Below are 18,275 nucleotides of genomic sequence, written 5' to 3'. Positions count from 1 at the left end.
TTTTGACAGGAAATTCTGTAATACAAAGTTTTCTGAGAGCTCTAACATTCTAACCATTGGTGGCTATTCCTGTAGTATTCATTTCTCCTTAAGGGGAAAAAGGAGGAATCAGGAAGATATTTCAAGTCCAGGTCTTTATAATCTGGACATATTGAATTTATCACCAGTTTCTGTAATCACAGCAAACCAAAATATACCTAGCTCTAATGTTTGCACACTTACTAAGTGACAATGATGATCTTGGGTTGATGAGGAAAGCACATTTGTTTTCCAGGGGGGATGTTCATGTGGATAACTGTTAACAAATAAAGTCCACTCTTGATTATTGTCATTGGGAAGTTTTTCTTTTCTGTGTCACACCCCATTGATTCTTTTTCTAAATTTTTTTTTAACGTCTATTTATTTTTGAGACAGAGACAGAGCATGAACGGGGGAGGGTCAGAGAGAGAGGGAGACACAGAATCTGAAACAGGCTCCAGGCTCTGAGCTGTCAGCACAGAGCCCGACGCGGGGCTCGAACCCACGGACCGTGAGATCATGACCTGAGCCAAAGTCGGACGCTTAACCGACCAAGCCACCTAGGCACCCCCCCACTGATTCTTTTTCATGGGACACCTCTGTCCTAGAGAGGAGCTGAGGAAACAAAAATGTGACTGGTCAGCTTTATATTTTGAAGGTAAAGTGATGCTCTTGAGAAATTCTGCAAAATACGAATTTCCAAATCATAGAAATTGAGTAGAGTTTTCATTTCCCAAAACAAATGTTGATTTTTTTTTTATCAAGTCTAATTTGAACCATTTGGTGCAATCATGGTATAAGTGAGTATTTTTCATTCTGCCTACACATAGCACAGTTGTTTCAGCTGGCCTAGAAACATTAGCCTAAAATAGTGGAAAAGCACAATCACATAAAAGAGCTCTGTGTGAATAAAGAATGGTATAATTTTGTTTACTTACACAACCAAACTGTTCCACTGTACATTGTATATGCTAGTGGTGCATCTTTCTCAGTCAGCGCCCTCCAAGAAATATGTGTTTAAATGTAAATTTGCTAAAACAAATAAGCATGCCAAGTTCTTTTCCCACATAATTTCAAGTGTTTCTCAGAAATTATCACAACATTGCTTAAAAAATTTCCCTAAGTACTTCCCAGAATCTTTTACTTCCAATAATTTTTTTCTTTTGCCATTTCTGTTCATGTCCCCTTCTTGTCTGTTACACAGACACACACACACACACACACACACACACACACACAGACACACACACACGTGCAGGCACATAGACACACAAAACTTTGGCCCATTCATGCTTAGGATTGCCAAGTCATATAAATTATAGAGATAAATAAAATTTAATCAAAAGGGGGGCAGGGAGGAATTGGCTGTGATATAAACAGAGAGCACCCAGATCAGTTAAAATTTTTGGCTAAAGAGAAAAGTTTTAATAGTGGCTTGACTTCAGAAAGACAACTTAAATGGAAATATCTGCATGTTACATATGGACCCATCTGAGTTCTAAAACAGGTCACTGTGGGAGAATGGGACAAACGAGGACCAAAAGTTTTATTACTTCTATCTTTTTTTTTAAACTGTGCATAATATCAAAGGCTTCCCTTCCACAGAGTGTCTTTCTCAAGCTGCTGCTACTTCTAGTCCTCAGAGCCTACCCTATCCGCCCACGAGTAGCACCCATGATCTCTCCATTTGCAGATCCTGTCTATTAAGTTGGTGGAATGCCCCCACTCATATGATCTGCAGTAATGGTCTGAGCCCATCGCTTGCTCCTGAGGTGACCCAGAAGTTAGATGATATATTTCCTAATTTCTGGGTCACATCCTGACACATGTCCACATAATCAAGAGTCCAGCACAAAGTTAGGTGGAGGCAGGCTAAGGCAAACTAGCTGACTGCTTCTCATCAACATCATCCAAAGTGTTTGTGAAGGTGCGTGCACTCAGTACACGGCTGCCACACGTCAGTATTAACTGTGCAGAGAAGCAGTCTCCAAGGTTTTAGGACTGCACACCCCTTTGGTAAAAATATTTGACCTTTTACCCTAATATATGTAAAGCTCTTTCTAAATCAATAACATATTACTGTAAAGCCACTTATAAAATATTAGCAAAAAATAATCTTTTAGGTAGAAAAAAAGAAATTTTTACTTACTCCCCATGTCACAATGGATTGTGGGAGAGAATGGAAGAGATGTGTGTTTGTTATTCTTCTCACAAAACAATGCAGGAAATAAGCAAATGGTCTATAAATGGGATGAATTATTAATGTTGAGCTCTAAGTGTGAGATTTCATGCAGTTTGCATGATTTAATGTTTTGAGTCAACTTCATTGAGGTATACTTTGCATACAATAAAACCTACCAATTTTAAGTATATATTCATGTAAACATCAATACAGTCATGTTATAGAACATTTCCATCACCCCAAAAACTTCTCCAGTGTTCTTTGCAGTCAGCCCTTTTCCCCCACCCTCCACCCCTGGTAACCACTGATCTCCCCTCTGTGTCTACAGTCTAACCTTTCCCAGAATTTCCATGCATGGAATGGTAGAATGGTAGTTCTTGGGGGGTCTGATTTCTTTGATTTTTAACATTAATGCTTTTGAGAGTCTTCCATGTTTTACTGTGTATCACTAGTTTATTCCTTTTCAAGTGCTTAGTAGTATTCCACAGTATAGCTGTCCCATTCTTTGTTTGCCCTTAAGACTTAAACATCTAGAAAACCAGGTAAAATTTATGATTCATAGCATTGCTTCTTCAATTATAACCCTGCAATTACTGTTAAATTTTACCTGATAGAGTACCAAGCTAGATAGTCTTGAAATTTGGTAAGTCTACACCTTCTACCCAACCCTATTCCTCTTGCCTTGATATTTGAATTAATCCTGAAGGATAGAAAATAGAAAATTCCAATGGAAAATTGGTCATGAAAATAAGTTGCCAATATGGTTATGTTGGAATAATTTCTTAAGATAACACAGTTCAAATCTATACATGGAATCAAAAAGTACAGCTCATAAATTTCTGATTTTGTTATAGGTGGTCAGCATTCTCTACAGCTCAATGTCATTTAAGTAAAAGATTTAAAAGTATACCAAAGGGGAAATAGTTTTAGTTCTTGGCTAATCATTTTTAGGATTTTTTTTAAAAATATGCCTTAAACTTGACTGACAAGAAGTTCATGTAATAGAATAGAAAATTAAATTATTCTCTGCTTGTCTTTTAAACAATCTTCTTCTTAATAATTTGAATAATGTGAGAGAAAATAAGTTCCAGAACTCTGCTGTGTTCAGTATTTCCTCCCTCATTTCCATGCATGGACAGAAAGAAAGGCTTTGCTTTCCCTCTGTGCTATAGCATGGTAGTGGCCTGCCATGAACACAGATGGGTTCCTTCTTGGACTGGGGAGTCTGTGGGCTTGAAGTCACCTGACAGTCTAATTATCCCAAAGTTTCTCATCTGGTCTCTCTTCCATCTCTTTACATCCTTTCCTTCCCTACTGTCCCTTTCCCTGAAATAAGAAAAAACAGTCAACTTTACTTTACTTTTACTTTTAAAACTATAGGTTATATAAGGTGTTTTGATGTGAAGAAAGGCTTAAATAAAGCCATTGAAACCATGACAGTTGATTCTACTGCAGAAAAGATTTTAAAACATTACTCTGCAGAGCCACGTAGAACTAGGTGCCAGGTTTCTACTGAGTGATAATCACCAGTTCCAGCAAAAATAAAAGGAAGTCTTTTCATCTAAAATACTTACATGTAAATATTTTAAGTGTTTTATACTTCTTCTGAACCCAGTAAAACTGGTTTATAAGTCAGGATTATTTGGTGTTGCTCATCTTTTAATTAATAGTATAGCTGGTTATTTCACAGGAAATCAATACTTACAATAATACCTTGCATTTCAGTTAACAGGGTAAATCTTATTATCCTCATTTTGTAAATAAAAATTCCCAGTGTAAAGGTTTAAAGGTCACTGAACTCTAGTTACAAATGGGAACACCTTAAGAAACTGACTCACAAACTACAGAATGGACTGGGAAGGATAAGATCCAGTTATACACTCTGATGTGATTTATTATTCTTATGCAAGACCAGTGTCCCCATATGGGTTGGTCGGCAATCACAATATTCATGCTGGTCTAACATAATTTGTTTTTTAAATGCTTATTCTGTGATAATAGAATAACTCTTTTTTATGGCTCTTATTCACTCTGGTAAAGTTTATTTGATATGTAAGGGGGCTGAGATTCTAGATCTGTACTTCTCAAATTACCTGTGAGGAAGGACCAGTTCTCCCCACCTCCATCAGTTTTGAGCCAATACTTATTAAATAAAATAAAAATAAATTAATAAAAAAATCATGCTTTTTGTTGTTTCAGCAGTGTCAAATAGCCCAGAAGTTTTCCAAATGGTTACTCTCAATTATTTGCAGACTGGTTTAAAATTAAAAAAAAAAAAAAAAAAAAAAGATTCTGGTCCCTTTCAAATAGCATATAGAACGTGCATGGAATTCTCTCAAGCCACTGTTTTGAGAATCACTACACCAGACCATGTTTACCTCTGTCACTGAGATCTTCAAGGAAAAAGAACCCAGACCTTCCTTTTTCCCCTTAATGATTTCCAAGTCCCATTCAACCAGTTTATCCAAGGATGTGCTAAACCTGATAGCCATCTGTAGCATTGAGCTTGCATACCCATTATGTTGTATAAGAAAGTCAACTTGTTTCTTTCTGCAGTTGCTCTACAATGGTAGTAGATAACTTTGATCAAATATGAATGGCGGCTTCTGTGGCAAGAACTTCTGTGGCACTTCATATTGCCTGGATTCAGAGGGTGCCCTGTCAGGAGGACCCTAGTTTGAGTATGTAATGTAGATGTCTATCCTGTTCCCAAGCACGTTTGTTTGCAAAGATGTTATGTTGTTCTTCTATGTAGTATAAATTGCTGTTTCTATTACCACTATAAATGAAGCGTCTCTTTTATGATTCAGGCTACGAGCAAAGTTCTAAATCTTGCTTACCTGGACCTATTCCACTAGAAGTAAGTGGTTTAACGTAACAGTTCCATTTTAGCAAAGACAGCTACTCAGGACTAAAAGAGGTCTGAAAGGCAGTGGTTTTAGAAATAGCGGCAGGCATTGTGGAGGGCCAGGAGGAAAGAGAAACCATATGGGACTGCTGTGTTCCGTTGGAGGAAAGAAGATAGGAGGGTGATGGAAAGGAGATGCCTCAGGTGGGTTTGATCAGTTGCTATGGTTTCTAAGGGCTGTTTTAATACCAGAGGCTTCCAGCTGTGTAAGTACATTATCGACATGCAGATTTAGGTGAAGGCTACCTGGGGAAGAAATGACTGTGTGCTGCTCAAGTTGCGTTTCAGCCTGAGACACAATCCATAGTAAAAGCTTCCATAAAAGAACAATTAGGAGAGTGGATTTGATGCTAAAAGAAAAACAGTGTGGAGGAGGACTTTACAGTGCTTCAGAGACCAGACTTGTTCAGGAGAAGTCCTATTTCTTGTCACAGACCCACTGTGCCCACCTGGGAAATGACATTATGGATGACCGTCATTATACTCAATGAACTTAGAGTCAGAATTTCTGGATTGGAGTCCGAGACCCTAAGTTACCATCTTGGCAACTTCAACCAGCCATCCCCCTTTCCTTCACCCCTGGTCCCTCATCTGGTAAACATTTGCTCAGCTCTGGAAGCTATTATGAGGTTCAAATGAGATAATCTATACAAAATCACAATTTATTTTTCTATTTACCTATAGCACCAATGTTCCCCCTTGTTTCCCACCCCCCCACTCCAAAACAGGTTTGTAAGGAGACCGTTTGCTTTGAGTGATACTTCTAAAAACTAGCTATTGCAGGACTCCAGGATCATGCAGAGTCACCATGTATACACATCATCATCTAAGTGTTCTGAGAAGATACCTGCATGAGGATATTTAACCTGAAGGCTCATGTTATCTACAAAATGAGGGAGGGCCAGTTTATGTAGGAATGGACATCCACACGCACACACCCACACATATACTTTATGTAAAATGATACAATGCTAGAGTAAGCCTTATAAGGCATTGCACGTAACTATTAGAGCTTGTTTTTTGTAAAGCAATTTAAATAAATGATACATATCTCCTTACAATCGAGCTAGTTGTCGTGGTTCAGACCATACGGTTTTGGTCCAGAGAGAATTTTATATCACAAGGCTGAGTAGAACTATCTATAAGGCAGAATTTCCCATTGCAAAAATAGTATAATTCCCTTTATCCTGCTTCCCCTAATGAAACATTCTACATAAACACAGCACAATGAATAAAACTAAGAAATTAAGATTGATACCGTACTATTAACTGATCTAGAGATTTTATTCAGCTTTTGCCAGTTTCCCCACTGAGGGCCTTTTTCTGGCCTGGGAGCTCTAGAATCTCATATTACATTTATTTGTCCTGTTTGCTTGGTTCCCTCTAATCTGTAACCATTCTTTGGTCCTTTTTTTTTTAATCTTTACTGATTTACTCTTTACTGCACTTTGAAGAGTACTAGCCACTCTTTTGTAGGATGCCCTTCAATTTTGGCTTATCTGATGTTTTCTTGTGATTAGATTGAGGTTATACAGCTTTTAGCAAGAAAGGGATGATGTGCTTTTCTCAGTAAATATTGGAAAGTACATGATGATACTTAACATTGGTGATGTTCACATCGATTACTTGGTTAAGGTGGTGTCTGCTAGATTTCCCTATTGTAAAGTTATGATTTTTCTTTTTGTAATTAATAAATATCTAGTTTTGGTTTTTTAGAAGATTTTATGCATTCTTAAATTGATAGGCAGGGTTAGGGCAAGTATTATTCACAGAGGTTGTGAAGTGTCCTGTCTTGGTTAGGAAGAAGCTGTGCTCTAGAAAATGATGGAGTCATTATTTAAGCATTTGAATACATTTCTCTCAATCTGTGCTGAAATGGATTGCCTGACATTACATTGCAGGATTTTTAAGTCCTACCTCCAGGCAAATCTCATAGTTACTAGCAAAAATGAAAGTGTGAAATGCTTTTTAATGTATATTTAACAACACATAGTCTGGTGATTACTGATGTGTATTCTCTATGGACTCCCTTTGCTATCAGAGGAGGATGTTAAGAGACAACATTTTTACACATTTATTCTATCTAAATCCATCACATGTTTACTTTCTAAATATCTATAACTGTCATTTATAAGAATATCATTTAAAAAAAGTCAAATACTTAAAGTCTAACTCAAACTTTGAATCCTAGGATTACAATCAATTTTCAGGAAAAGTATAATTACTGTTTTTCCTTATTCTACCTTATGAGATTGCCTATTAGTAAATGACACTAAAATATAGCTATTAAAAAAAGAGAAAAAAAACACACCTTAGTAATTGGGGGCACAGAAGGCAAAGCTACTTTTTTTCATCTTTTTAATTCAGAAAGTTATACAGTAGCTCCTATTTAAAGGAATTTTCATCTTTAAATCCAGTACCATGTCTGCTTGTGTTGAAGAAGTAAATTCCACAAAATGTGCTTAATCCCTTCCTATGGTGTCCCTATTTAATACAGATTAAGGTACCATTTTTTGCATTTATACTATGTTGCACAGCAAGTGTTCACGTCTTATACTAATATGTGCTAAATAGTTGCATACTATATAGACCATTGTTAAAATAGCAGTAGTGAAGGCATTTTACATAATAGAGCCCCAGTGGTCTACATTTTGTTTGCTTTGACATTAAACTCAAATCTGTTTCTCTGTGACTGTAATTACTGCGATTGCATGGCAGAAAAGTTTGCATTGTGGGTTGACTTTTATGAACGTGCTTGTGTGTTGTTTTCTGCTGTCACTCTTGGTGTTTCATGAGCAGGCAGAGCTCCTTCAGTTGCACTGAATAATTATGCACAATCAATAAGTTTTTGTGTTTATCTTTGTTGTTTCTTTGATGTGGCCTCTAGGATGCTGCCGGCAAGGTGCTGGACCGCTGGGCCATCATGTCTCGAGAAGAGGAAATCATCACCCTTCAGCAGTTTCTGCGATTTGGAGAAACCAAATCCATTGTGGAGCTGATGGCAATTCAGGAGAAAGAAGGGCAGGCCGTAGCTGTACCGTCTTCAAAGACAGACTCAGACATAAGGACTTTCATTGAGAGCAATAATCGCACCCGGAGTCCCAGCCTTCTTGCTCACCTAGAGAACAGCAACCCTTCCAGCATTCATCATTTTGAAAACATCCCCAACAGCCTTGCATTTCTGCTTCCATTCCAGTATATAAACCCAGTCTCAGCCCCACTGCTTGGATTGCCTCCAAACGGGCTACTGTTAGAGCAACCAGGACTGAGGCTGCGGGAACCAAGCCTTTCAACCCAGAATGAATACAATGAGAGCAGTGAATCTGAAGTATCTCCCACACCTTATAAGAATGATCAGACGCCTAATAGAAATGCCCTGACCAGCATTACCAATGTGGAGCCCAAAACTGAGCCAGCCTGTGTGTCCCCCATTCAGAATTCTGCCCCAGTCAGTGATCTAACCAAAACTGAACACCCAAAAAGCTCATTCCGGATTCATCGGATGAGAAGGATGGGGTCAGCCTCTAGGAAAGGAAGAGTGTTCTGTAATGCATGTGGGAAGACATTCTATGACAAAGGTACTCTCAAAATTCATTATAATGCTGTTCACCTGAAGATCAAACACCGATGCACCATCGAGGGTTGCAACATGGTCTTTAGCTCCCTCCGAAGCCGGAATCGCCACAGTGCGAACCCTAATCCTCGCCTTCACATGCCTATGCTACGAAATAACCGAGACAAAGATTTAATTCGTGCCACATCAGGAGCTGCCACTCCTGTTATAGCAAGTACAAAATCAAATCTCACACTCACAAGCCCTGGCCGGCCCCCAATGGGTTTTACCACTCCCCCATTAGACCCCGTCTTACAGAATCCTCTGCCTAGCCAGCTGGTTTTTTCTGGGCTAAAGACTGTACAGCCAGTTCCTCCATTTTATAGAAGTTTACTCACTCCGGGGGAAATGGTGAGTCCTCCAACCTCCCTCCCAACCAGTCCCATCATTCCAGCCAGTGGTACCATAGAGCAGCACCCCCCACCACCCTCTGAGCCCATAGCACCAGTAGTGATGATGGCCACTCATGAGCCCAGTGCTGACCTGGCACCCAAGAAGAAGCCCAGGAAGTCCAGCATGCCTGTGAAGATTGAGAAGGAAATCATTGATACCGCTGATGAGTTTGATGATGAAGATGATGACCCTAATGATGGCGGAGCTGTGGTCAACGATGTGAGCCATGACAATCATTGCCACTCCCAAGAGGAGATGAGTCCAGGCATTTCTGTGAAGGACTTTTCTAAACATAGCAGGACCCGGTGCATTTCAAGGACTGAAATAAGAAGGGCTGACAGCATGACTTCTGAGGACCAAGAACCTGAGCGGGACTATGAGAATGAATCTGAGTCTTCAGAGCCCAAACTAGGTGAGGAGTCCATGGAAGGCGATGAGCACATTCACAGTGAAGTGAGCGAAAAAGTCCTGATGAGCAGTGAGAGGCCTGATGAGAACCACAGTGAGCCCTCTCACCAGGATGTCATCAAGGTGAAGGAAGAATTTACAGATCCCACTTACGACATGTTTTACATGAGCCAGTATGGACTGTACAATGGTGGGGGGGCCAGCATGGCAGCCCTGCATGAAAGTTTCACATCGTCTCTGAATTACGGCAGCCCTCAAAAGTTCTCCCCAGAAGGTGACCTGTGTTCTAGCCCAGACCCCAAAATCTGTTACGTGTGCAAGAAGAGTTTCAAAAGCTCCTACAGTGTGAAGCTTCACTACAGGAACGTTCACTTAAAAGAGATGCATGTCTGCACAGTGGCTGGCTGCAATGCTGCCTTCCCCTCTCGCCGAAGCAGAGACAGGTCAGTAAATCTCCATTGGCTGCTCCTGCTGGGGGTGGAGGGTGCCAGTCATGTTGGACTTAACATTAAAAAATCCAACTGAGATGTTTTCGATGCACCGTAAAGATTGTCCACAGTTACCATGAGATAACCAAGCTGCCATGCTCATGGAGGATTGTTGCAGTTGATGCTTGTTATGATTAAGCATGCAGAATCATATGCCATCTTACCCAGTAATGCACGCCATTTTTCTCTGTGCTCTGTGTATGTGTGTATGTATGTTTCCCCATGCATCTAGGTGTGAATAAGTTAACTATGTACACAGTTCCCTGCTTCCTCATGAAGCTTCACTTAGAAGCCGCAGCTTCTGTTATATATATTTCTGCTTTGCCTTGTGGCTTTTTAATTAAATCAATATATTATCTTCATACACACATATTTATCCAATATAGAAACAGAAATTTACGGATGGAAAGAACCATAGGTCCAGGACATCGAGACAGCCTGCATCTCCGTAGGTATAACCAGAAATGTTATCATTCTTACATGAGTATTTAGTATGTCCTTGAATTCTTTTAAGAGTCACGAAAATATTAGAAGAAAATGGGACCAAAATAATTATTAATGTGGGGAAATGGTATGGTGGTATGGGTTTCTTTATTTTAACTTCACATTGTCTTTGAGCACATGTCTAAAATACAGTCTGTCGTGGGAATTATGCACAGAAGGGGGGGCATGCATATACTTTTAGGATCAGTTAGAATATATTATGTCCAGCTTTGAGATGACATCACACCTTAGCTATGTGGCTACAGCTCTGAAACAGTTGGGTTTAAACAGAAGCAGCTGGTCTTAAACCTCCAATGTTCTTTTTCAATCCTCAAGAAAATGTAATATAAATGGAATGTGTCAAGGTGGTCAGTGGTGGGGTAACACAGTTATCCTGCACTTGAAGTAAGCTTATGAGCAGATCATTTACATAATACACCAGCCCAACCCAGAGTCACACACCAGTTAATTCTTCCTATTATGTTGAATGTGGCTTTTGGTTTACGTTGTCTTTTAAAAATAATTTTAGGCAAAATTTCATTAGATGGGAAAAAATCGGTATATGTAGAAGAAACAAGGAAGCTTCCAAATAGCCACCTCCCAAATTCTAGCACTTATCAATTGACTAGAATTCTTTGGCAAAGTAACATATAATAAAAGTACCACTGAAAAGTAGTGACCTGCTTCCAGAATACCCTGTTTTGTCTTCACATTTAAAAGATTAATCTTTTTAAAAAATAACACTTAAAAAGTATTTTCCATAGTGCTGAAATGCAAGGGGTCCAATCCATTAAAAGCAAAATTTCTGAGAAAATAAGTGGTTTTCTTTGTACAACTCAAAATATGCTTTGAAGAGAAATCTATATTCTTAAAAGATTTCCCTTCTCCCCAGTCCCATTTACCTTGTTCTATAAAAAGTTTAGTCACAAAGTTCTTTTCAGTTCTGAGTTATCATTGACACTACAAGAATACAACAGATAAGATCTCTGTAATTTGAATAATAAAATAGAGTACCGTATACAACCTCCCACCCCCAAGTTTGTGAGTAATACTCATTCTTTTATATTTGAAATAGTGCACTTGCGATAATGAGGTTAATGCATTGGATTTTTTTTTAACAAAAATAAAAGACTCATGAAGACCTGCATAAAATATTTATGGAAATGGAGTGTTTGAAGACAAGCCAAAATTTAAGCTTATTTGCATGAATTCTATCACAGTTTTAGTTGGTTTGCTGAAAATACTGAAAGTTACAACACTCGCATAAATGGCTGTGGGGCCAAAAGGCTACAACACCCCAAAGCATGGTGCTTTCATTTATGTCACACCACTAGAAAGCACAAGCACTTGTGTTTTTATGTCCTAATGTAGAAGGAGGTACTGTTGAAAGGGTGGTTTGTCTAAGGAAAAACATTCATTAATAGCAGGAGAATATTTCAATCTCCATTTTTATTGTAGAGATTAGGAGCTTGGCAGATGACTAGCCGTATGGAAATTTAGAATAGTGTCTGGGATAACTGGGTTATTCTAGGGAAGCAGAGTACACATATCCTCCTGTGTGTGTTCAGTCACACAGGAGACTGCAAGCCTCAGAAGACAGGCACTGCATTTCATTTCATTTGGGTGAAATACCACATCACAGTTAATCTTTATAATTCTGGAGTTTTGTAACACATGATAGATGAAGAAAAGCAAATTGAAAAAAATACTATACCAAGTTTTTTGATTCTCACTTGAAGTTTTGCTTTTCAGGAATACACACATTTTTTGATAACAGGTTAAAAAACGTAACAAAACCTATGATACTTTAATCTGAGCATTTTTTTTCCTTAAAAAAAGTATTCATCCTTGTTGAGTCTATGACTTGAATTAACATATGATGCAACCGTAGCTACCACTACATAATCAGAAACAGTGATGCTATTGGGGTACCTGCCTCTTCCGGCATCTCTGCAGAGTGAACTTAAACATTACTCCCACATCAGCCTGTTACCGTCACTTCTTCCACTAATGTTGACTTGGAATTTAATCTACTGTTTCACAGAGCCTCTTGGAGCACATCTCTGATCTACCCCCTCAAACTTACCTTTCTGTTTCTCTTCATTTTTGCTGTGTTAATCATGAGAGTCCTCGGAATTTTGTGCCCCTGCTTTTTTCTTCTTCAATTCACTGTGAAGCTAAGACAAATTTCCTTACCTTTCTCTGAGCCAACAGACCTTCCCAAACAGAAACCCTTCCTTGCCTTTAATCCTGCTGTCCTCAGGCCTATTTCTTTCCTTTCCCCAGAGTCTTGATTCATCCATCCTTGACTCCACAATGTCTTCCTTGTGCAAATAAAGCATTAGAGGGGATTTTGAGTGGGGGCTGCAGTGTGCAAGGCTACAGGATGTCTACTGATGAAACTAACAGAATAACCCTCTTCCTTCTGTTTGTAAAAGCAGTCTTCTTGTCTTGGGGCTTAGAACACCTTACAGGTGTGACACACAGGTCTTCTTGGGCTTTTTCCAAAATGGCTATATACAAGGAGGGATTGCATTTTTGGTCTCTAAATAGGCATGTTATTATAAGATATAAGTAGAAAGATGTTAAACACTGTGTTTTAGATTTGGCAGTTAGAGATTTCCAGGTCTTTGCTTATGGTCATTCTAGATTTTAAAAGATGAACTTGAAACCTTTTTGAAAAGCAGGAACATTCTTTGTCTAAAGTCATACAAAAGGAGAAGCAGTGGGCGGTGGGGGTGGGGGGGAGTGAGGAGGTATGTGTGGTTTGTTAGGGCTGACTCAAAGCACAATGTTGTGACTCAGTGTGAGCGTAATAAATTCAAAAGCAAAGAGGACCCTTCCACACTAATGACAGAAAGCTATATTCACGAGGTTCAGTTTATCCAGTCACTAGGTGTTATTGGAATAAATTTTTTTCTGAGTTTATAGAAGTGAAATATAAATTATTTTCTCTGTGAATAACTATGTTACTATAAGGTGATTGCTAAAGTATATAAGTATATACTGGTGATGCTGTGTAGTATTAGATGTGACACTCCCTAAACACTCTTCCTTCCTTCTTGTTTATCCCTGGACTTTTTTGCTACTAAGATAGTGTTCCTTCAGGGATTAGGAAGCTGACCCTCCGTTTTGAAGTATGCATACAAAAAACATCCTGGGAAGAAGAAATTATAACTAACTGGCTTAGAACCTAGTCTTCATAAAGGAAATTTTCCTGGAGACAGTGTCATCGCCAGAATTAGCAAGGCCTAGTTTACCTTTGCTCATTTTTCATCATCTGTCTTGAATTTTGATCTCTAGGAGGGCTGAATGGCCATGGATCACCTATGTATAAGGGAAGCCCTTTATAAGTTACATTTGGTTTTTATTTTTAAATGTTTTAAATGTTTGTTTATTTTTGAGAGAGAGAGAGAGAGACAGAGTGCGAGCCGGGGAGGGGCAGAGAGAGAGGGAGACATAGAATCTGAAGCAGGGTCCAGGCTCTGAGCTGTCAGCACTGAGCGCAACGCGGGGCTCGAACCCATGAACTGTGAGATCATGACCTGAGCTGAAGTTGGACACTTAACCGACTGAGCCACCCAGGCGCCCCTACATTTGATTTTTATTAAAGCACCACCACCACCACCAACAACAACAAGTAAATGCCCTTCTATCCTTTTCCCTGAAATTCCTTATCATTTGCTAATACATTAAAATCTATTTATATCTGTTTTAGTGATTGGCAATTTTAAAATTCCCTCAGCTAAAATGAAGACTTTGTACACAGAAACTACATTATCTGCTTAGAAAGAACTATTTATCTCGTTTTACATCTTACATGATCTTTACCATCTTTGTTCCTCATTTCTGAGAATAGTGGCAGCTAATTGTCAAAGTTTGTCTTAAATTTTATTAGAAAGGTAAGCATATATGTTTAATCTTCAAGGTGTAGGAAAGATGATTCAGCCCCCGTGAATAAATTTAAAAACAAAATAATATTTGCTTAGGGTGATTTATAAATAAATATGAGGCAACTGTTGGTGCCAAGTGTGAACCTTCTCTTTGATTGCTAGTTAAATCAGTCCAGATTTAAACATGTAAACTTCTTGATTTGTATGGAGGAAGACATCTGTATTTGGTTTATTAAAACCTGCTGATGTCTCCAGAACTAAATTTGTTCCTCTATAGGCCTCTGGGTAGCTGTAGCTGAAAAGCAGAGATGTATAGTTTTTGCCTGTCTGATTACCTGACTTCTAGCCCTATACAGGTGTGCAGGAATAAATTAGCATGAGCTACCTCTGATGAGCCACTGCATACATTAACAACAGAGGTGAGGATGTGAAAACATGCTACCTGCCTCCTGTTATCACCTTCTCAGCAGCAACATCCATTTTTTCCATCATTCTCTATGTTTGGAAACTTATAGAGAACTTTTCTAAAGAGAGATTTTCAATAAATGCACATGATTTCGCTACCTTCAAGAAATGAGCCACTTAGCACCAGTTTGAGGTAACTATTAGTCTATTTGCCGTAATAAAATTAGCTGTCAAATACAGTGCACTAATTTTCTTCAAATACAAGAGAACATTTGAAGGCATCAGCCATTTCATTTACTATACGTTTGCCAATCAAACTGAAACTCTCCTTTTCCAAAAATCTTTTCTAAGGTGAAGTTGTACAGGTCCTCTGACACTTAAATATTAAGAAAGAGATCCCCCCCCCACCAACCCTTTACTCTATTTGGTTTCACAGTAGAAGCCAGCAGATCAATAGGTCTTTTGTACTTATCTCCATTACTTTCCATCAAAGGCAAACAAACAAAATAAATCCCCCTTCTGAGTAATTGCTAGTTGTGCCCTCCTCAAGCGAAACTTTGGTAGTAAGATAAACTTTGGTGTCATTCCTGTCTCTGGGGTTCTTTTTATACACTGGGAGAAGAGCAATGAGCAAAACGGTCTCCTTGTATCATGGGGAGAGACTCTGACAAGCCTAAAGTGAGCCTCGGATCTTCCTAATGATCTCCTGCTGGCCCAGCTGGATGTAAGACAAGCTCATTTAAGCCTCTGCTGACCTTTCAACTCCTCCACTCCAAGAACTATACCAGTCACTTCCACCGTCTTCCAAACTGAGCACCAAATAGACAACACCACTTAATGGTGGATGAATGACTTCCTTTTCATGATACAAAGAGATTCTTACACATTCTATTGATGAGAGTTATATTAGATCTCTTATTGATACATAGCTTCCTACACACATAGCTGCAACACAGACATGCTTCCTACATACTCCTTATTTCCCTTAAAAGGAACAAGCTATTACTCTTGCCGACATTATCTTGAAAATTCAGGCAAAAATTGCACTTAGAACAGAATGCACATACTGAGTGCACAGGCAGTATTTTTCATGATGGCAGCACTTGGAAAGGGTCATCTTCCTGATTTCTTCCTCTCTTGGGTCTGCCACCATCTATTTGACACCCTGAGAGACTTTACTGGTCATAAATATTCTTGTACATAATTATTCGAGATACTTGTTTTGTAGATAATCTTTCCTTACAAAACATAGGCCATTCTCACTGAAAGCAGATTGTAAGACTGCACACATACATTAGCAGTTGATCATATCGGTTCTGATGAGGGTGGTTCTCTTTCAGGTGAAAGCCTTCTTACCAGCTGTCTCTCACTATGAGTGATCATTTGTTGTGCTAAGAGGAAGGGAGACTTTCCTTTCTGTATTGAAATTTCTTAGTGAAGTTTTGGCTAGAAAGCATCTTTCTTCTTTTAAAAGCTTCAGAAATAATTTAAATAATTTAATGTTTTTGCTGCAAGACTCCCACAAGCTTCAAATAAACGAATGTGGCAGAATATGAAAGGAGTTTACACTTGCCAAAAAATTACAATGTCATAAAAAAGGGATTTAGTAACTTTGATTCTTGAGTGCCAAGGTGTGTGTGTGTGTGTGTGTGTGTGTGTGTGTGTGTGCGCGCGCGCGCGCGCATGCATGTGTGAGAAAGAAACAGCCTGCAGAAGAGGAAAGAATACTTTTTAGGAAAGGATGATTTTTCTTCAGTTACTTAACATAAAACTACACTTTTAAAAAAAATACCTAGATTTTATGTCCCAATGCAAGCTGCTTGAATTAAAACAGGAGTTGTAAATTCCTGGTAAAAAGCTGTTATGCCTGAAGTGTTAGTGATCTTAACTCTAGTACTTTATGGAGTTTATTACTTCTTTTATTAACTAGGGGGAAAAATGTTACCCACTTCCAGTTTAATTCTTTTTCTTGCTTGCTCTAATTATTTTGACTTTACCTTGGGAAAAAAAAAAGCCAAGTGTTTCTAGCTGAACATATATAAGTGATGCTTCAATTTTGCTAGAGCATATATCAATCTGAATTATTACCAGCTATTCAAAAATTATGCTAACATTCTAATCTAAATGCATCCACATAATGTATATGTGTGTTTATACATAAACATCCACATAAATAAGAATATCAAAAGACAGATCATCCTTAATAGCCAGAATAGACATCTTCATCTTGGAAAGTAATGTATGAAGTTACTTTATCACATTGATGGGAAATAACAAGGGTTTGTAAGTAAAAGGAGACAGATTTGGACAATGAGAACAACAGACATTCAGAAGGAAGCCTCTTCGTTTTGATGGCCAGCTGAGGGGGGCCGCTCTGACCCTGCTGCCTTTTTAGTCTGCTCTGTCACTGAGGGGGCACTGGTGGGTCAGTTCGCTCACTAGTAATTGTGTTTTACAGACTTCTAAAGCAATTGGCTCAGTCAGTCCCAATTCAATAAAAGTGGAGAGCAAGAGAGAGAGCACTTTTGTTCTATTTTTTACTTGAAATTATTTCATTCAGCAGTCTGTCTTTTTTATTACCAGGACTTGACATTAGCACTCCAAGCTATATTAGCATCCATTTCAGCAGTTCAGTAATGGTATTAAAAAAACACTTAACTTCAACGGTGAATGGTTGTATGACAGTACCATAAAAAATCCACATTAAGAAAAAACTTCATGTATTTGTCCCAGCAAATTATTTTTCACTTGTTTAACCACTTCAAAACTATGTTCTCATGATGGGTATTCACGAGGACCTTCTTGTTCTCCAAAGCAGCCAATGGTGGTGCTCTGTTGATTAGGGAATTAGGGAAAGAGGAGAGGGAAGTCAGTAGGGAGAGGGTAAGTAAAGATGCTGTTTACCGTGTAGTTAGATTACCTTCCATTCATCAGCAGAGATGGAATTGGCAACCTCAGAGCACCCAAGGTGAAATTCTTGGATCCTCATGTATAGCTGGGATTTGATTTTGAACCCAACACTCTCTAAACTTGGGAGCAAAGCCTAACTACTTTGGCACTGCAGTGTGCTCATAAATGACTACATTAGGTTCTAAATTTTGATTAAACATTCAGTAATTAATCAATGGTAGACATGAAGCAGTTGGCAAGGTCCAGAGCTGCAAAATGTTTAAGACATAAAACATTACGAAGTAATTAGAATATGCTCCTTCAAGAGAAGGATTGCCTTCAATAAAGAGGTAAATGATAGCATCCTGTTTATTGTGGACGTAGGCAGCCAGAGCGATATGATAAACTGCTGGAGATACACATATCAGTAATCATCCACATTATTAGTGCCATTAATCATAATTCCAAAAATATGACAGCAGCAGCCAACTTTTTGACCAATTTTGCTTCTGCCTGTTGGCCATTATAACTTTGCTAATAGACTGCAGAGCTCCTGTGCGTGGCAGTTTGTGTTGAGAATAGAAGGTTAATTATA

General features: G+C 38.7%; 1 protein-coding gene across 1 annotated transcript in view; it reads left to right on the top strand.

Annotated features, from left to right (window-relative positions):
• The window catches only part of BNC2 (basonuclin 2), a 289,917-nt gene that overhangs the window by 263,452 nt on the left and 8,190 nt on the right, over positions 1-18,275 (top strand). The window contains exon 5 of the mRNA XM_047098145.1: positions 7,996-9,965. Coding sequence (XP_046954101.1) covers positions 7,996-9,965 — 1,970 coding nt within the window. The remainder of the gene's footprint in view (positions 1-7,995; positions 9,966-18,275) is intronic.

Source organism: Lynx rufus, unplaced genomic scaffold (assembly GCF_022079265.1).
Source record: "Lynx rufus isolate CCGP_SWC_20201006 ecotype Redwood Valley unplaced genomic scaffold, mLynRuf1.p SCAF_10, whole genome shotgun sequence".
NCBI classification, from domain to species: domain Eukaryota; kingdom Metazoa; phylum Chordata; class Mammalia; order Carnivora; family Felidae; genus Lynx; species Lynx rufus.
The sequence above is the reverse complement of the archived record's forward strand: the minus strand, read 5'-3'. Positions and strand labels throughout refer to the sequence as shown.